The sequence below is a fragment of the Eulemur rufifrons genome, chromosome 2 (genome assembly GCF_041146395.1).
Source record: "Eulemur rufifrons isolate Redbay chromosome 2, OSU_ERuf_1, whole genome shotgun sequence".
Classification (NCBI taxonomy): Eukaryota; Metazoa; Chordata; class Mammalia; order Primates; family Lemuridae; genus Eulemur; species Eulemur rufifrons.
Window position 1 is genome coordinate 50,246,424 of NC_090984.1, and position 20,491 is coordinate 50,266,914.

The 20,491-nt window shown below is 54.9% G+C and overlaps 1 protein-coding gene across 1 annotated transcript; it reads right to left on the bottom strand.

The window, feature by feature from the left end:
* Positions 1–11,054: 11,054 nt before the first annotated feature.
* Positions 11,055–20,051, bottom strand: DLL4 (delta like canonical Notch ligand 4). Its single transcript, XM_069461423.1, has 11 exons — positions 19,710–20,051; positions 19,329–19,598; positions 18,756–18,813; positions 17,663–17,926; positions 17,226–17,286; positions 17,010–17,140; positions 15,362–15,531; positions 14,960–15,179; positions 13,138–13,840; positions 12,561–12,669; positions 11,055–12,037 (listed from the first exon to the last, which is right to left on the bottom strand). Exons 1-11 carry the CDS (start codon positions 19,773–19,775, stop codon positions 12,032–12,034), a joined length of 2,058 nt encoding a protein of 685 aa, XP_069317524.1. The 5' UTR covers positions 19,776–20,051; the 3' UTR covers positions 11,055–12,031.
* Between the last annotated feature and the right edge of the window lie 440 nt (positions 20,052–20,491).

A 20,491-nucleotide genomic window follows, 5' to 3' on the forward strand; every position in this document is an offset into this window, starting at 1 on the left:
AGTGCCCCCTACGGAGGCGCCCTTTAAACCCTCTGGCCGGGAGACCCCGCCCACCGCGACCAGCTGCCGCGGTGATTGGGGCGGGGCAAATCCCCTTTTGGCCAATCACCTTCGGATTTTGCTCCTCTCTTAACCGCGCCGTCCTCTGAGTGGGTGGCTGAACGGCCTGCTCCGGGCCCTGGGCGCCCACTGATTGGTTCGGCTCCACCTCTGTAGCAAACCTGGCAGGAGTGATGCAACGGCAGAGGAGGTTTCTCGAGAGCCGGCATGCAGCAAGGGTGCTACGGATTGCGTCAGGCGGCGGGCAGTGAGCACTGGTCGGGCACCGACACGGGCATCGGGCGTCTCCCCGGAGGCCCCTCCATGGCTTGGGCCCCATAGGAACCACGGCGGATGAGTCCCAGGGGGTGTCTTCCCAGCCGTCTTGTCCGGGCACATGGCCGCGTCACTGCCACCCCAGACAGCGCGGACTCAGTCCCAAGGCCAGTGCAAGGCACGTCCAGAAGGAGCGCTCTGCGCGGCGTAAACTCTCGTCTCCCAGGCCCCGCCTGAGAGCCACGCACTGCGGGAAAACTGTCGGAGGCACCCTCCGCATTCCTGTCAGGTGCCTCATGCCGTTGGCCCGCGTGAGCAAATGGAGAAACTGAGTCACGGGGGCGGCAAGGGGTTCTGCAGAGGTTGCAGGTATGAGTCAGGCCAGACGCCAGGAACTTGCAGGCCTCACGTGAGATCTACGCCCCGGACCAGGTGCGGGACCCCCTGAGCCCAGGCAGGTTCCAGGAAGAGCTTGTCAGAGCGCTTGGAACGGCAGACCCAGGCCATTGCTTAGGCGATGGTGGCCGCACCTGTAGAGAGAGGCCTGAAGGATAGGAAATCCAAGCCAGTCTTGCCCGGAGGCGATGGGTTTATTTCTTCCCGGATGGGAGATTTTGCAGCAATGGTTAACCCGTAGGCACCGAGGTTCCGGGAGCTGCTAGCAAGGAGGACCCCGCTGAGGCTGTGAGCAGCTACCGGCCTTCTCCCTTGGCTTCTGGCCTCCCAGCGGAGTGGGCCCACTAAGCAGCAAAAAGGTACTGCCCCCTGGAGATGTCTCTGACAGGAAAAGAGAAAAAGAGGCAGCTCAGGGCCTTCCGCTCCCGGAACTGGCTCCTGGAAAGGGCTGGCAATATCATTTCTCATTCGATTCTAATTAGATACTTAAATTATAAATTATCTACACACTTCATATACTCATTCAAAAGGCGTCTAAGATGTATTTCCCAGTGGGAACGTTGCACAATGGTGTGTATAGTATGAAGCTATTTCTTTAAGAACAAGTTATACACTAGTATTTGTGTATGAAATAATCTGAAAGAATATACCTAAACTGTTAGAGGCTGTCACCCAAGGAGGACTGACTATCAGTACTAAACTTAAATATTTATGAACAGGTTTGGATTTTTACAAGGAGCATGAATTACTTTTCCAATTGGAAGAAAAAGCACAGGCAAAATGGTCATTTCTGGTTATTTTTTTTTCTCTTTCTCTTTCTTTCCATTCCCCATGTTCACTCTCCCTTCTTCTCTCTCTCCTCCCTGCTTTAGTTCATATGAGCACCCCCTTAGCTGCTAGCTTCTTAGCATAACCTCTCCTGCACTCACCACCGTTGGGTAGTAGTAGGGCGGGGTGGGGGAGCCTGGGGGGGTGGAAACTAGCACCAGCATATTGCTGGAAGAATCTGAATTGGCACAAATAACGCTTTGAGAAGGCATCTTGGTGATACAAAGCAAGAATCATAAAATGTCCCTGCCCTTTGACCCATGCCTTCCACTCCAGGAAATTGTTCAAAATATGGGAAAAGCCACATGCCTGAAGATTTTCAATGCATTATTATTTATTATAGCAAAAACAAAAGAAGAAAAACCACTTAAATACCCCAAAATAGCTAAATGTTTAAGTAAATTATGGTCAATTCACATGATGGAAAAATACACTCATATACACACACAAAGAAACAACTTAAATATCCAGCAATAGATGATTAGTTATATAAATTTTATATAGTCCATTAAATTTGTGCAGCCATTAGAAACAATTATGTATGCCTATATTTATTGACATGGAAACATATCTATGATCTATAATTAAGTGAAAAATCAGGTTATAAAGTAATCTAGTATAACTTTTTAGGCCTGTGTGATGGCTCATGCCTGTAATCCTAGCATTCTGGGAGACTGAGGCAGGAGGATCGCTTGAGCTCAGGAGTTTGAAACCAGCCTGAGCAAGAGCGAGATCCATCTCTACTAAAAATAGAAAAAATTAGCCAGTCAACTAAAAACAGAAAAAAAATTAGCCAGGAATGGTGGCGTGCACCTTGTCGTCCCAGAGCGAAACTCTGTCTCAAAAAGAAAAAATAAATAAATAAATAAATAAAAATAAAGTAACTAGTATAACTTTTTAAACTTAAAAAGTCTGTATATGTTTATTTGCATAGAAAAAATCTGGAAGGACACATAAAAATGCTCAAAGGTGATTACCTCTGAGTAATAGGATTACATGACATTTGCATTTCCTTTATTATACTAATTCTGGTTGAGGTTGTTTTTTTTTTTTTGGAGACAAAGTCTCGCTCTTTTGCCCTGGCTAGAGTGCCATGGCGTCAGCCTAGCTCACAGCAACCTCAAACTCTTGGGCTCAAGTAATCCTTCTGTCTCAGCCTCCCGAGTAGTTGGGACTACAGGTATGTGCCACCATGCCCAGCTAATTTTTTTCTCTATATATTTTTAGCTGTCCAAATCATTTCTTTCTATTTTTAGTAGAGACGGGGGTCTCGCTCTTGCTCAGGCTGGCCTCGAACTCCTGACCTTGAGCTATCCGCCTGCCTCGGCCTCCCAGAGTGCTAGGATTACAGGCGTGAGTCACCACGCCCGGCCTGGTTGAGATTTTAAAAACAGAACATAAACTACTTCCATATTTAAAAAGAAGGCTATTTCTATTTAGGAAAAAAGTTTAAAGTCAAAATAAAACCCATTGTGAAAACAATGTAATGGCTGGGCATGGTAGTTCATGTCTATAATCCTAGCATTCTGGGAGGATCATTTGAGGCCAGGAGTTCCAGACCAGCCTGAGCAGGAGGAAGACCCCATCTCTACTAAAAATAGAAAAATTTGTCAGGCATGGTGGTGCGTGTAGTCCCAGCGGCTCAGGAAGCTGAGGCAGGAGGATCGCTTGAGTCCAGGAGGTTGAGGTTGCTGTGAACCACTCTAGCCCAGGCAACAGAGCGAGACTCTGTCTCAAAAAAAAAGAAAGAAAGAAAAGAAAAGAGAAGAGAAGAGAAAAGAAAGAAAGAAAACAATGTAGTAAAAATGTCTATAATTGGGACATTTTTATGTCCCAATAAATGGGAACTATCACACGCACTATGATTAAAACTATTAAAAATAAGATGCATGAGGAATAAAGGTGGGGCAGCAAAGACAATGGGTATATTGGGGTGCTGGAATTATGGGTTTTTTTCCCTCTATTTTCCAAGTTTTATGAAATGTAATTTTTAAATAATAAAAAGTTACTTTTAGCCAGGTGCAATGGCTCGTGCCTGTAGCCCTAGCTACTTGGGAGGCTAAGGTGGAAGGATCGCTTGAGGCCAGGAGTTTGAGGTCACAGTGAGCTATGATCGTGCCACTGCACTCCAGCCCAGGACCCTGTCTCTATCAAAAAAAGAAAGTTACTTTAAAAGAGTAGTTAATGGTTTTCTGGTGGGTGAAGGGTGGATAGCATATCTGAATCATCTGGGGAACATTTTCACAATGCCCATTCTCAGACCTTCTCCCACTCCAACCAAAGTCCCAGGTTTTAATAACTCATTTGATGATGTCCTCAATAACTTGATCTTGCTCCAGGCAGAGTTAGACACTCTCTCCTCTGGGCTCCCACAACCCTTTAGGTCACTTCTGTTTATGTGTCTGTCCCTTCCACCTTGTGCTGACAACAGAAATAATCATTTATTGAGTGCTTACCATGTGCCAAGCAGTTTGCTAAACACGTTTACATCCACTGTAATTATAAATTTCTTCACTACTTTGTGAGGTAAATATTGTTTCATAGATGAGCAAACAAGAAAGTTAGGTAACCTACTCACAGTGACATAGCAGTAAGTAGTAGCGCCAGGGTCCGAAGGCAGGTAGTAGTCCAGCTCTGAAGGCCCCTGCTGATAATCCTTGGACATCCTGCTTCCCTCTAACTTGAGAGCTCCCCAAGAGCAGGGTTCATCTCTGAAGGCCCAGGGGAATGAACACAGTGCTGGCATGTGGAAGGTTCTTCACCAGCGTAAACAGAATAAGTGAAGCTCTGCCTTGGAAAAGGCCAGGGCCACGTCGAGTGTGCTGTGTGACGCAGGTTCAACTTTGACCCTCTCAAAATAGGAATCTCCACAGAAGTTTGCCAAGGAGATCTTGAACACCTTCCTGGGAACACGTCTTCCCTGCTCCCATTCCTTGCTTATTCTTGGCAACAATATTTGTCTCTTTTCCTCCCAGAGGGACACTTCCAGGCAGTAAACCACCCACTTAGCTGGTTCCTCTGTAACATCAGCTGAAAACCCTTCCCATCTTTCCTTCTAGAATCCCCTCAAGAAGGAGCTGCAGACATCAAACCCACAGAGGTAGCAGCTCACGAGAGGTGATCGAGCCAAGTATCACCTCCTCCTTGCAGAGTCGCACATGCTTTGCACATGATACACACATGGTAGCTTCCTATTTTGGACTTTCCCCAAATTAATCTTTCCTTATTGCTCCCCTTCAGGTGGTTACTTCTCATCTCCTTGTGATCTGTTCCTTCCTGCTTCCCATTCCAGACACTGCAATCAACTCCTGGTGTTAGTGAGCATAGTTATCTGAAGCAAGGAAAGGCTTTGTTTCAGGAACTAGAGAATTAGGCTAATTTTATGTGCTAAATGGTGAAATTGCCTGAGAAAGCTGCTGATTTTTGAAAGATGAAAAACCTTCCAAGACACCAGCTCTAAGTTCAGCTTGCTCAGATTTGAGCCCAGCCCTACCACTTACCGGCTGGGTGACCCCAGGCATGTTGTCTCTTGTCCTCAGTTGTCTCAATTGTGAAGGAGGAAGAATAGTAACAGCATCTACCTTGCAGGGTCTGACAAAGATTGAAAGAAATAACACCTTAGCCAGTACCTGTCACATGGAAATGCTCAATTAATGTTGACTCTTTACTATTTTTACTTCATACTTTTCACTTTCTATTTTATCCAGGGCAGAGCCATCGTCCACCTCTCAGTCTGCCACAGCTCAGAAGAACTGAGTAGGTCGGGAAAGTGATCAGGGTGAGTATTTTAGATTCAGTGGAAGAAATCTTTGACCATCTCACCCTCCATTTTCCATATGAAGTTCACAGATTATTCCAGCAAATAAGGTGCTAAAGGAGTGTTTTTAAACATTTTTTTTTTTTTTTTTTTTTTTTTTTTTTTTTTTTTTTTTTTTTTTTTTTTTGAGACAGAGTCTCACTCTGTTGCCCAGGCTAGAGTGAGTGCCGTGGCGTCAGTCTAGCTCACAGCAACCTCAAACTCCTGAGCTCAAGCGATCCTCCTGTCTCAGCCTCCCGAGTAGCTGGGACTACAGGCATGCACCACCAAGCCCGGCTAATTTTTTCTATATATATATTTTTAGCTGTCCATATAATTTCTTTCTATTTTTAGTAGAGATGGGGTCTCGCTCTTGCTCAGGCTGGTCTCGAACTCCTGAGCTCAAACGATCCGCCCACCTCGGCCTCCCAGAGTGCTAGGATTACAGGCGTGAGCCACCGCGCCCGGCCAAAGGAGTGTTTTTAAAAGGTAGAATGGGTAATAGTCTGCCCTAAGCATGCTATTAACACAAGAGTTGCTTGAGCAAAGAGGAGAGATTTTCTGTGTATGCATGGGGGTGGGGGTGTTAAAGTAAATGAATTAATAAATAATCCACAATCTATGAGGGACTACACTTCCCACAGGCCTCTGAGAGGTAAGTGTGTCCTCGGGTCTTTGGCCCATGTGCAGGGAGGACATAGGTCCCAACTGGCACTCTGGCAAAAGGATGGGAAGATGGAGCAGGGAGTGTCTCCATACAGTCCACCTCAGAAGAGGGGGAGACAGTCAGAGGCAGCTGTTCTGCTGGGTGTGCAGGCAAGGCCAGGGTTGATGGGAAAGGCTACTGGGCCCTTGGTCCACAAAGCAGGGGCTGTATGGATTCACTCATATCCTGGCAGAAGGGTGCATGGGATAGTGGAAGAACCTGGCTTCCTGCCCATTTTCTAGCCTCCAAGGTGGGAGAGAAAACCAGCCAATGGGGGACCTCTGAGGTGGCCAGTGTTCTGGCTTTTCAGAGCTCGGTGCTCTTCCACCTGGAAGGGGAGGGACCAGGCTCCAGTCCAGGGCTGAAATGGTGGGGTGATGCCCCCAATTCCAAGGAGAGAGAAAGGTGTAGTTTGTGGGGGCAGGAAGCAGGGGGTTGCAGGGCTGAGGAGAAGCTGCAGTGGGGAGCATTGCAGTGGAGTGAAAGGGCTGCAGAGGAAGGAGACCCACCAGGTCAGGGGTGAACATCGGATCCCATGGAAGTGCTGCAGTGTGGTGGGACCTGGCTTCCGGGAGAGGATCCTCATAAAACAGCCCATGTGGAGAAGTAAGACTGCTGACAAGGGGCTTGGTGGGGCTGTAGACTCTGAGTCCCACAAGACAGCCAAAGAAGTGAAGCTCCCTGGCCATGCCTGGCAGGGCTGTAGCTCATGACCCAGGGCAGGCTTGGGCAGGCTTAGGCCCAGAGCCTACCTGTTGCTAAATTCAGATCCCTGCAATGCTTGTGTCTGGCGGTAGCTTCAGCTGGCTTTTTGGACCCTGGTCCTGGCCTCAGAGCCTTAGAGGACCTTTGGGGAGAAGGGAACAGAATGAACCCACTCTTAACCAGACTGTTAAAGTGTACCATTTCCCAGAGGCTAGGGAAAAGTTGGCCAAAGTCACTTGTGGCAGATCTCCAAGGGGAAGGTGACTCGTGATTTGGGGTTCTGCTGCCCCTTCCCATAGCAAGGGCCTCCCTTCTACCCCTGCCCACATCAGAGGCAGTTGACTCAGATTAGTGGTGTTCCTCAAAGACAGGGGCACACAGGGAGGCGAAAGGGGTGGCAGCCTGTGACCTGAGCCTTGCATGGTCCTAGAGCTACTGCTGGGACTATTCTGCCAGATCCCAGCCCCTCCCTAGAGCCCACCTGGCTGCTGTGGCTGGCGGAGTGGTAGCTCCACAAAGTGGTTTACTGAGCTATGCTTAAGGTGCAGTCACCAACCAGTAGAGGTTAAAACACTGCTCACAAATGTTTCCATACATTAACTCATTTCAACCTCATAGTAATGTGAAGAGGTATTATCCTCAGAGAGGTTAAAGATAATCAGCTAGAATGCAGCTGGGACCTGTTTCATGGAAGACAATTTTTCCATGGAGGGGGGTGGGAGGCCAAGCTCAGGAGGTGATGCGAGTGATGGGCGGCTGTAAATACAGATGAAGCTTTGCTAGCTCACCTCCTGCTGTGCGGGCAACTCCCCTCCAAGTTTCATGAAAGACAATATTTCCACGGACGGAGTGGAGGGTGTGCAGGGAGGAACGCGGTACGGTGGAGCTGTGCGGCCGGATCCCTGACAGGCCACAGACGGTGCTGGTCCACGGCCCGGGGGTTGGGGACCGCAGAGGTAGATGTTAGCTCCCCTGGGCAGAGGCCCTGTTTTGCTGTCAATGCATGACATATAATAGGGGCTCAATCAGCGTGGAAGGAATGAAGAAATAGACTTGTCCCAGATCCCCTGGCATTGAGGGGCGGTGCTGGAAGGGAGCTTCAGCCTCTTAACTCAGTACCAGTGCCCTTTCCAGCCCGCTGGACCGGATGGCCGGAGGACCGTGGGGGTGGCGAGGGGAGCTAGCTGTCGGAGCCCACTGGGCTGGCTGCTGAGACGGCTGGAACATGTTTAAGGCCCTGATCCTCTGGACACCCTGAGGATGTGTGGGGAAAACCTCTCACTGGGTTCTCTCCAGTTTACGCCTTTGGCTTAGGGGCTCGGTGCCTAGGGTCACCTCTGCCCGGCAAAGACGCAAACCGAACTCAGGCGTCTGGCTGCCCGGCTGCTGCTTCTCGTCCGCTGGCCCCCGGGACGCAGAAGGGCTGCCTCTGCGAGCCTTTGGGGACGGCGGCACCCGTCGCGCACAGCCCCGACGGCCGCGCAGCGCCCTCTAGTGCCGGGCAGCGCGGCCCGGCGGTCCCGCCTGCGGCTCCGGCTTCCCGCGGTCCGGCGCGGGCTCCCTGGCCGGGGGCGGGATTCGGGGGTACAGGAGGCGGGGCCGAGCGGGCGGGGGAGTCTCCGAGAAACTCGCGGCCTTCGGCAGCTTCCCGGCCCGGGAAGTGAGCCGGGGTCGGCGGCCGCAAACAGGAAGTCGGGCTGTAACAAAGAGCGCGGGGGCGGGGAGCCGCGGGACCTCCAGGGCGCCGGGCGACTGCGGCGGCAGGTGGAGGGCTGACCCTGGCGAGCAGGCGCACCTGTCCTTCCGCCGCTGCTCGGGGCTCGGGCCGCCGGGATCCGGCCGTAAGCCCTGGGCGCGAGGGAGGGCGCGGCCGCCCAGGGAAAGCCGCTGGGACCTCCCAGGAGCATCCCCGCCCCGGAACGGGACAGTCACAGTTCCTTGAGTGAATCACTTCCATCCCCTTCCCGGAATGCAGCAGGCCACGTGGGGTGGAGGGCTGGATCCGTTGATCCTGTGGACCCACGGGGAGAGGCTGGGAGAACTGCGGGGAGGGAGCCTACGGAGAGCTCTGTGGGTCCCAGTTAAGGGATGGAGCTTCCGTACTGCCCTGGTCTAGTCTAGTGGCCTTATCTAGCCTGCATGGGGGGAGGTAGGAGCCAGTGTCCTCTTTTGTTTCCTACCTCCCAAGCAGCCTGACCCTGGCCCTGAGGCTGGAGAGGGGACCCTGGCTGAGCAAGCAGAATAAAGGCATTCCTCCTTCTTCACAGCCCCTCCCTAACACCCGCCCCAGTGATCTCCAGGTGGTTACCAGCCCGGGAACCCTGGAAAAGCAGCTGTCCTCAGGGCTGGAGGTCACTGTGGGGTCATATTTGTTCTCTAGGCAGGGCACTGGCTCCAGGCTGTTATGGAACTGCTAAACCCTTGTGAAATACTCCTGCAAATTAAATATGGACATTTGCTAACCCAGGGAAAGCACTTCACAATGAGTCAAGTCTAGAGCTATTGTCTGGCCAATAAGTCTAGTCTAGAGCTATAGTCTGGCCTTGTTTCTGCCAAGCCTGGGATATCTACTGTAAACCTGGACACTCGAGTGGTGGGGAAAGTCTTGGATAGCTTACCTATGATAAGGGGCTGGACCCTCAGGAAACCTGGGCAGAGCAGGTGCACTGTGGCCTGTTCATGCACCAAGTGTCTGCCCAGCTTCTGGTATGCTGCTAGAGGTGAAGCCTGGCATGAGCTGCAGGTCGGAGGTGTCCAGACCAAGTCCACGCATGGGGCCCCGCTTTCCCCAGAAAGCCTGCTTGGTGGTGGGCTCTCCCAGCTCCCACGGTAGGGTATCACAGTGGCTAAGTGGGTATAGCCAGACGGCTCCCCTCCAGGGCTCTTCTCTGAGTGTCTAGCCGCCCGTGCAGCCCAGCACAGCCTGATGGTGTGGACGTGCAGGCCAGCGGGTGTCCTACCTGTCCCCCACATGGGAGCCTCGTCATCTCGCCTTCGTGTCCCAGCCCAGTTTCCCCCGCCCCCCCAGGGCCCGGGAGCTGCTTTCCTGTTTCATTTTGGGCAGGAAGAGTGAGGTCGTGTTGTTCTTCCCCCTGCTGCCGGCTCAGGCTGTGGGAACAGTTCCCTGAATGCTTTCCTGTTTGATACCCTGCGTGTGCAGGGAAGGGAACAGGCAGCTAGAAACAAGGCTTGGAGTGTGTGCATGCTCCTGTGTCCCTGGCAGAAGCACCCAGGTCCAGGGCAGGCATGCTGTGACCGTGTCAGGGAGAGAAGAAAGGGAGGGCAAGTTATGCTCCAGACGCTGGGCTGCGTTAGGAGCCAGGCATCTGGCAGGTCTATTTTGCTTTACTGTGGACAAGCCGAGAGCTGGGAGCATCTGCTCAGCTTTTTGTCAGTGGCTCATTTGTTCATCGTTTGCTCTCCATGAGGTATATTTGTGGCTGTAGAGAGAGGATTGTGGCACTCTAGGGACTGTCCTGTGCCTTAGAGGAAGCTAGGCATGAAACTCCTAACTAGACTGGAAACTCCCTCCTTAGTACCTCTGCCAGAGAAACCTGGACTCAGCGAGGGCCACCCACTCTTCTCCTCCCCCGCCCCGTAGCCTTCCGTAAGCTCCAGCAGCCCTGGGTGGACAGGGTGCCCCAACTCTCAGCTCTCCTGGCCAACTGCAAGGAGGACAAACGTAAGGCCATCATTCTTCCTGCTCTGTTCCCTGGACCAGTGCACCCTACATCAGCAGAAGGAATGACCCCAGATGTCATCATGGTTCAGAGACCCCTTCTCAGACAAGAGAATCCTTTTGAATAAGAGAAAAACAGGCAGAACTAGGGAGCCCCATAAGCTTTTTCAGGCTTGTGGAGAGAAAGGAAGGATAGATGCAGGTCGGGGGGAACATCCACCAAGGAACGGTGGGGGTGTGAAGAGGGAAGTGAGGAGCTGCGTCTGACCTCCACGCCACCACGCCACCGGGCAAGGAAGGCTGGTCTAGGCTGGGGACTGGGGGGTGAGGCTGGGCTCCTCAAGGACTGGAACGGGACAAGGGCCTGGGGCACAGCATGCCAAACCCAAGTGCATGCACAGGCCCCAGGGGTTGTGGCAGGGCATGCGGCAGGAGTACAGGAAGGGTGTCTAGAATTCTTAGGGGTGAGAAGGCAGGGAGGGACCCTCAGTCTGCCATCACAAAGACAGGACCCAAGCAGTGATAAACTCCTGTACACATCTGTTCCATATTATAAATACACATTATATACAAAACAATGTTATAAAATGTAGAAAGGTCAGTGCTTCTGATTCTTAAATTATCAAAATACTAGACTCCAAAATAAACTACAAAAAAACCAACAAAATAAAAACTCATATTATTGATTTCTGAAGATCAGCTTTGAGGGTGGTCTTGGGGCAGTAGTGGGTGTGAGCAGAGCCCAGACTCGAGGTCGTAGAAGTGGGTTTTTGAAGGAGGAATGGGCCCAGGTGGCAGCAACACCCAATTTCTCCCTCATTGGAATTTCCGACATAACTGCTCTGAGCTCCCCAATTAGGCCTGGCGCCCCTGCCTGGCAGAAGGGGCAGGCTCTTGCCTATCTGCTCACAGAAGCCCCAAGGCACCCAGGGCCAGAGGGTGGTGGGAGCTGGGTAAGGCTGACCAGCATTCTTGCCAGAAGGCCTAGGCTGGGGAGAGAGGGTGGTGGCATTCTGAGCCAGGCCTACGCGCAGTAGTTGAGGCACAGGGCAGAAAATGCTCTTCTCCCTTTGAGCACTCACCTCACCTGCAGGGCAGCCCCTGCCATTGCCGCACCCAGTGGTTTTCCAGCCTACAGGAGGCCCTGCCCTCACTGGCCCCCTCTCTCCTTTCTGATTTGGGCCCAGCTGTCGCCATGGAGCCTGGGCCAAAGGCACTTTTGGAAACACAGATGTCAGTGGAGGCCACAGCAGCTCCAGATCCCATGAGGCCACTGCCACTCTCTCTGGAAAACAGGCCAGAGCCCCAGAAGGAGCCCTCTGGAGCCACTGCTGACAGGGCAGGTCCCAGTGGCATCTCTCCTTTCCTCTGTTCCCTGGCTGGTGCAGCTGCCAATCTGATGCCAGACAGACACCCAAAGGTGTAGAAGGGTGTTGCATCTCTTGGCAAGTTCACAGTCTGTCCAGTTCATGCCATTCCCTCCTCCTCCTGAGAGCAGCACGTTGCATATTAAAGACGTCCCATCCAGGATGCAATGTAAACAATGCAGAAGGAAGGTCCAGCTGCTGGGCCCAAGCCAGGATGTGCTGGGTAGGCTCCTGCCTTATTATACCTGGGAGCATGTGGACAGTGGGAAATGGGTTACCTGGGCACAGCACTCCCTCCTCGGCTGCCCCGGGCCTCCCCAGGAGAAGCTGGTGGGCAGGCGGGCTAAAGGGCAGGTGGGGTGGTCTTCCCCAGGCTTCTGTCCCAACACACACACGTGCCTTGGAGCTTGTGCTTGTGAGGTGGCCCAATGGAGGAGGCCAATGGGGAGGGGCAGGAGGGGCACAAGGGGTGAGGGCCCCTCACTTGCCAGCGGCTGGCAAGCAGTGCCTGGGAGCTGGCCCACTGCCATGGCCACCCAGCCCAGCACCAACACAGCAGGAAGGGTCCAAGGCCAGGCTTGCCATCACAGCTCCTGTTTCACACCCTCTGTGACAATGAGGACAGCAAGGGACCCAAGAGCCACTGAACCTGGCCTGGTGAGGAGGGGTCCTGACCCATCCTTCAGGAGTAGCCCATGGGGTCGAGAGAGAACAGGCCACAGAAGGCAGGAGGGACATGCCAGAGGGGCAGGCGAGCCCAGCACTCACCTCCGTGGCAATGACACACTCGTTCCTCTCCTCTGATATCAAACACACAGACTGGTACATGGAGTCCCTGGGGGAGCATATCGCTGATATCCGACACTCCGGCTTTTCACTGAGGGAACACAAGACAGGCGCGTGAGGGAGGGATGGGGAGAGGCTTGGGGGAAGGGTGGGCCCTGGAGGGTGCAAGGGCACCTGCAGAGGTGGTTCTGGGGGAGGACACGGGGGCTGGAGGTGCCCAATGCTCGCCTGGAGGGAGCAGTTAGGAACAGCCCCCTAAGAGGGCCACAGGACCCCCAACCTTACCAGAAGGATCTTAGGCCTGGAAAAAGCCAGCATTGCCACTAGAGGCAAGCCACACTGTGGAAGTCCCCAGGGACACACTAGGGACATCTCATTTTGTGAGCGAACAAGCAAATGGGAGGAAAGGACAAAGGACCCCTGGCAGAAATCTTTTTGGAGGATCTTCCCGTCAGTAACAAAACCCCTGTCTGCTAAAATGCCTCCCCCGGCCTAGGAAGAGCCCGTGCAGAACCATGAAGGGCCTGGGTCAGGCCCTGAGCTTCCAGGTGCCGTTTACCTGTGTAACCGCAGTGGTGCCTTCTCTCCTAAGCTCTTGTCACTGTGGGGAAACTTCCCTGGCATGGTCCCCCGCCCCAGGGGTCCTGGGGCCAGATTATAGTCCAATGTGTGGTTTTGCTGTTTGCCACAGTTGGACTTGTCCAAGCCACAGTCCACTTCCAGCTCCTTCTTCTGGTTTGTGTTCTTCAGCTGGGCGGCAGGGATCAGGTTGTCCTTCTGGAAGTCCGACAAGTTGTTCATGGCCTCCCTGCTGCCGTCGTCCGGCCGCCGAAGTCGCAGCTGCCGCACAGCCACCACCACCATGCCCAACAGCACCAGCAGTACCGCCAGCCCCACACCCAGGGAGACAGCCACCCAGGGGAAGCTGGGCGGCAAGCCCACAGGGAACTCGCAGCGGCTGCCCACAAAGCCATAGGGGCAGTTGCAGACGAAGTTGTCCGGGGAGAGGCCAGTATAACAGGTGGCCCCGTTGAAGCAGGGCCCCGAGGCACAGGCATCGCTGGGTGTCCGCACCTCACAGCGCCGGCCAGAGAAGCCGGCAGGGCAGGTGCACATGAGTCCGTTCTCCAAGTCGTGGCAAGTGCCGCCGTGGGCACAAGGGCTGCGGGCACAGTCGCTGACATGACGTTCACAGTGGGCGCCTGTGAATCCAGGACGGCAGCGGCACATGCGCGTTGGACCTCGGTTCAGGCACTGGCCCCCTGGGAGGACAAATGGGACACAAATCAGCTACAACCTGGGAACCACCCCCCAGGGCAGGGGGTGGGTGCCCCATCCCGGGAATGAACTCACGCTCATCTGTCCCCACGTACGCAGCCAGCATTTACAGAGCCCCTGTAAAGAGAACTTTACAGAGCCAGGAGACCTGGAGTGCAAGGCGACACTGATTCTCCACGCCTCAGTGGGCTCTTGTATAAAAATCACTACCATCTTACAGAACTTTCAAGTAGAATCAAACAGACACGCGTAGGTTTAAAACTCAGCAGACTCTCTCCAGCTGGGGACCCTATCCCGGAGCCTCGGTTTCCTCCCGTGTTAAATTGGAATAGAAGGTTATGCCCTTCACAGGGTAGCTCTTAGGGTTAGGTGGGAAGGTGCATGAAGGCAAGAGCACATGCTTGGTATGTAGCGAATGCTCAAGTGAGTGTAATTATCATTTTCCACTTTATCTTTACAACCACAGGAAAGACAGAGGACAGCGTTCTATCTTCCCATTCAGTGATGAAGAACTGGCAGCTCCGGGAGGGGGCGGGGGGGGGATGTTAAATGAGCACGCAGACTCCATCTCAGCTCACCTGACCTCTCCCCAGCCCCTGAGCTGCTCTCATGCACGGTGCTATCTGCCTGCCTCACAGAGGGTCACTTGGAGGCCAAGTAGACAAGGATTACCAACACGCTTTGTGTCCCAAAAGGTGCTGAGCATTCTAGTTGCCTCATGCCACACCATGCTCTATGTGGGCATGTGGCAAGATGAGGCCTCCAGGAGCAGGGCTCTGACCCTGTCACCAGCCTCCCACATCCCTCTCTCTGGCCCGGGATTTCCTGGGGAGGGTCAGAGGGCAGCCCAGCCAGGACAGGGCTCTGACATGGGAAGCTGACATGCACATGACAGGGTGCTCACCAGCCCATCTCCTAAGGCCTGCACACCACTCACCTGCTCCTTCAAAGCCCCTCAGCTGATCAAGAAAGCTCTTCACCCTCCAGAGCAGATGGGGGCCCATGTCAGACTTCCCAGAGTGACAGACAAAGCCTCTCTCCTCTCTTGACCCTCCCTCACCAGAAGGGCAAGTCCACCAGGTTAGCAAGGCAACAGGACGCACCATTGGCACACGGGTTGCTGGTACACCTGTCCACTTTCTTCTCACAGTTGGAGCCAGTGAAGTTGGGGGGGCATTCGCAGGCATAGCTGGCCCCCTGGTTGCGCTCCCGGCAGGAGCCCCCATTGAAGCAGGGGGAGTCAGCGCAGCTCAAGGTACTATGTTCACAATGCAGGCCGTAGTAGCCTGGGGGACACAGGCAGTGGTAGCCATCCTCCTGATCCTGGAGAGAGACCACAAAGAGGCCAAAGTCAGAACCTGGGGGGCAGGGATGTGTGACTGGAGGCTGGGCTCCACTGCCCACAACGCCTGCCCATGGCAGCACACCCTCTGGCCTCCTGGCTGGGGGATGCCTGGACACCACCTGGCTTGACCTCTGCCTTCCTGTGCTAGTGTGGCCCTCACCTTACAGCTGCCCCCGTTGCGACAAGGGTTGCTGTCACACTCGCTGAGCTCCAGCTCACAGTCCACGCCAGTGTAACCTGGGCGACAGGTGCAGGTGTAGCTTCGCTGCCCACTGTTGGAGCACGTTGCCCCATTCTTGCATGGGGAGTGGTGGGTGCAGTAGTTGAGATCTGCAGAGACAGGAACCAAGCAGCTGAGCAGGGCCAGGGGATGCTCCCACCTCCAGGCTCCTCGCAGTGCAAGTTCACCCCCATGTTTGGCCCAAAGAGCCTCCAACTCAAAGTCTTTCAGGCCCAAACAGCCTTCCTCTCCAACCAATGGAATCATGTTTTCTGAAACATCTTGAATCATGTATGACCAGTGCAGTCAACCAAGGTTGAAATAACATGGCTGGACGACATCCTGCCAGGTAAGCTCACAAACGCCGCCAGCCAGTGGGATGAAGGTAAGGAAGAGGAGGGGAGGGCAAGGCCACATGTCAGGGAGGAAGTCAGAACAGGCTTGGTGGAGGAGGGAAGGCTGAGATAACCCTGGAAGGAGGGATAAAATTTCAACAGGTGGAAATGGTAGAGGAGAGATAAGAGCCACCATAGGTAGTGACCAGGCATTTTTTAAAGGAAAAGGTGTTACAAGGCTATTTTGAAATATAAGTATTTGTTTTCTTATTTGGGAAGGACAGGGAGGGAGAATCAGACAGAGCAAATATATGCAAGGGCCGTGTTTGCATATGATGAGTATATGACTGTATCACCTGGAGCAAATGGGGGGGAGAGGAAAGAGAATGAGCAGGAACCAGGTGTGTGTGTGTTGGGGTGGGGACAGGGACATACACACACACAGAATACAGGGACTGAATCCCAAGCCCCTTGTTGACAGCAAGTCGGGGCCTAGGCAAGTGCTTCCTATCCTGCCTAGCCCCTGCCCACCCTCCCCAGCCTGTGCTGCTGTCTCTGTGACAGCAGGCACACCATTTGACCCTGAAAATGGGAGTCACGGGCTGCAGCTGGCTACCAGGATGCAGGTGAAATGGCTCCCTCCCCCAAGGTTGGGGCTCAAAGATCCCTGTGTAGCCAGAAGAATGACTCACCCCCCGAACAGCAGGCAGGGACAGCACAGGCACAGGCAGCTGCCTGGCAAATGCAACTGGGGAAGAGCAAGGGAGGCTGTTTGTGCCCACACCGAAAAGTCGGTTAGCTATCACTCCGCCCAGAGGCCCAGCTCCCCCACAGCCCCTGGCAGCCGGTGGGCACACCCCACCAGACAGCTGTTTAGGGGAGAGCTGCTCAAACAGCCTGGAAGGTAAGCAAACACTTAGGGGGTTAATAGGTAACTACAAGCAGAAAGCGGAACTGAGCCTGGCATCCCTCTCTTTGGCTTTGCTAGAATTTATGAGTGTAACCTCCAGGCCGCCAACCTGTCACCCTCCTAGCTCCTTCAGCCACCCTGGGTCTCCAACATCTGGAGAAGTACCCACCAGTTCATTCTAGGCCAGTTGTAAAGGTCCTTAAAATTCCCAAGATCCTTGAAGGATAATGGAGAAACCAAGTCAGCAGTCACCAAGTAAGAAGGATCCAGGCGACAACTCTGGTTCCCACCCCCTGCCCCATCTTTCCCACCCACTCTGCACCCTCTCCTCGCCCCAACTCACCTTGGTCACAGAACAGGCCTCCCCAGCCCTCATCACAAGTACACTGCCAGGGGCTGCTGCAGGTGCCGTGGCGACAGCCATTGTGGGGGATGCATTTGTTGCACAGGCGGCCCTGCCAGCCTGGGCGGCAGCTGGGGGACAAAAAGGAGGCTGAGAGTGAGGTGAGAGGCCTGGCCAAGGGAGTACGCCCCCTCACCACTTCCTGCCCCTACTCACAGGCACTCTGCTGGCTTGCTGCAGTAGCCATTCTGTTCATGACAGCCAGAAAGACAGATAGCTAAGGAAAGAAAACAGGGCTGGGTGAGGTCGGGATACCAAGGACTCTAAAGTCTCTCTCTCCCCTCCTGGCCCTGGGGGTGCCCCAGCTCTCCTGGGCTCACTTCCCACTCTTGGCCTCCGGGAGGGAGAATCCAAGCTGGATGGAACACAGCAATGGGGTGCTTGTGGGCTCTGGCATGATGGGGAGGACTGCTGGGAAGAGAGAGGAGGTCTGAGACCACACCCACCCTCAGCATCCCCAGGCGTCCCTGAGGCCCAGCTGGAGGGACACCCAGACCCCTTCTTCAGGGGAGGCAAGCTGTGGCTGAGAAGACTCCACTGTGTTTGCTCAGGGGACCCTCCACCTCCATGCAGGTGGGAGCTTGGCTACTTACGCTGTTGGCAGTATTCCCCAGTCCAACCAGGCAGGCAGGACAGGTTGCCATCTGGCTGGCACACGTAGTGGCCAAAGAGGTCATTGCGCTTCTTGCACAAGCGTGAGCAGCTGTCTCCATAGTAGTTGTCACTGCAGATGACCCGGTATGAGTAACGCAGCTTCGTGAGGGTGCTGTTTTGCTCATCTGGTAACCAGTTCTGACCCACAGCTAGGGAGCCCTGGATGGCGATCTTGCTGATGAGTGCGTCTGGTGGCAAGGCCTCTGGAGGGGCAGAAGGGCAGGTCAGGGAGAGGCAGCCAGTCCCCAAGGGTGCCAGCAACTGCTGGCCAATGCCCCTCTTGGCTGTGATGATGGTGAGCAGCCAACAGATCAGCCCTGTTGTCCAAACGACCCCCACCTGCCAGCAAGCACAGGCCAGAGGGACCCGAAAGTCCCACTACTTAGCTGACCTGTGTGTGTGCATGTGCAGGGGTCCTGATATCATTCAAAAAGGGGACAATAGAAGGATGTTAAGATATTCCAGGGCCCTGGAGGCAGAAAGAGGAAAAGAGGTCAAAATGGGGGCGGGCGGGGGAAGAAAAAGGAAAAAAGAAAGAAAAAGAAAAGCTCTCCAGGCTGGGAGAACTCTGGGAGCAGGGGCTCCTTTGGTGCCCATTCAGGGGTTCTGCCCCCAGAGCTGGGTAGTGGATTTCTTTTTCCTTTTCAAAGTGAGAATTGTTGTGCTGCTGAAATATCCTTTTCCTCTGTGTCAGAACAACATCCCAAAGCCATTATTCCCTTTCCAAAGGAGCGGAATTCGCGAAAGGTGTAAAATACAGGAAGGGGCCCGTCAGCGGCGCTGGCAGCTTAGGCCTTTCTCACCGCCGTGCTCCCCGCGTTCCCACGCCAAAAATAACCCGCAGGAAACGCAATTGTGCTCTGAGTCCAGGCAGCGGGCGGAATCTGAGCGTCCAGCGCGGGGCGCAGCTCCAGGCCAAGCTAAGCGTCCTGCCTTCCACCCCCAACCCCGCACTTCCCCCGCCTCTAACAGGTTAACTATTTCAGCGCTGCGCCGTGTCGCCCCCCTGTGGCGGCGGCGCGAGCTACTCACCTGGCCTCAGGTCGTCTCCTGGAGCGTGCCAAGCTTCGATGATGAGTGAGAAGGTACCCTGGGAAAGAGGGTGGGGGGACGGAGAGATAGCGAGATGAGCAGGGGGAGTGGAGGGGGTGCCTGCAGCAGCCGGTTTAATTAATCTAATTGCAGGATATAGTTACTGCGCCCGGGTGGACATAACCGGTCTGCGCGCAGTGTAGCTAGCGCTTGAGCCCGCAAGGCGAGAGGAGAACCCAGGGTAGGGGGAGGGTTGAGGGATGGGGGAGTGTAAGCGAGAGCCATAGTACCAGGGAGGGGGCGGGGAATGTACCTCGCCAGAGTGGTAGGTAATGCAAATCGTGTCCCAAGAGCTGGGGGAAGGGAGGACATAAAACTGGGAAGAGGGAGGCTGGTGAGAGCCTTCTCTGGGATGAGGTCCCAGGAGAGAGTTGGGAAGAAAGAGCCAGGAGCGAATGCACGCTGGGGTGTTTTTTGGGGGAGAGGGGAGGATATCTGAAGAGGGGGCTTTGTCCTAGGGCGCCTCTTCCTTTTGGCTTCTGTGACCTCCCAGTGCGCCCAGGCTGTGCTCACCGGCCAGGTGAAGTTGAAGGGTAGTTGGAGAGGGTTGCGGCCCCCGCCGCTGCTGTCCTCCCGGACCGCGAAGGAGTTGATGCCCAATACCGGCGTGGAGACGCTACCGAAGGTGCAGGGCCCGGGCGAGACGACCGCCTGGAAGTGCTTAAGGCAGACGCGGAAGAAAGTCCGGCAGCCGGGCTCGCACGGCCGCCCACTGGCCAGTACGCCGCGCTCGTTGGCGAACTCCTGCAGCTGCAGCTGGAAGACGCCGGAGCCGGCCGCTCTCTATTGCACAGGGATCGAGGGAAGGAAGGAGGGGATCGGTCAGCTCAGCTGGCTCTCGGGGCTCAGGCCCAGAGCGCGGCAGGAGGGAACGGAGAGGGCGCGGGACGTTACCTGCTGCCAAAGTGCCACCAGCAGCAGTAGCGCCCAGCCAGAGGCGCTCCGGGACGCGGCCGCCATCCCCCTTGGGGCGTCGCTCTCTCCACCCGCCGGCCCTGAATCTGGTTCTCTTCTAGACGCTGTTTTCCCGCGCGTCCGCCCGCCGGCGCAGTCCCTGAAAAGCCGAGCTCCTCGCGGGACACTGCTCCCCACTGGCCTTTTCGTTAGCTCCGCTGCAGCTACCGTGGTAGGTAATCCAGGTGAGGGCGGTTGGGCGGCGTCCGCGTGGAAGACGTGTCCTCGGGCTAATCCAGGGGCTGCAAGCGGGCTACTGCCCGGGTACAGGGCACCGAGGCGGCTTGGGCTGCGGCTCTTGGCCTCGTGTCCCCGGCCTGCGCGCAGCGCCGCTACTGAAACCTGCGCTCTCAGGAGCCTTCCTTATATATATTGGCTCCTCTCCTCTCCGCCTGTCACTCAGACTCATGGTCACTTTCCCCTCCCCTCCAGGCCTCTAGCTGCTATAGTCCCAGCGCTGCCGGGAGGGGGCCTCCGCCCCCGCCCCCCCGCTCCCGGGCAGCCAGTCCGGCTCAGGTCCCCGCCCCTCGGTGCTGCTCCCAACCCCTGGGTACTCCAGCTCTGCGCGTGCCTAGGTGACCGGTCATCGGACATCGCTGGGCTAAGGGCTGAGACCCTGGCCGCTGGAGGATGGGGGGCTGGCCGGGGGATGGGGTGGGAGGTGAGTGAGTGGTTCCGGGATGGTCCTGGGGGCGGAGACACTAGGGAGTCCCCGTAGGCGT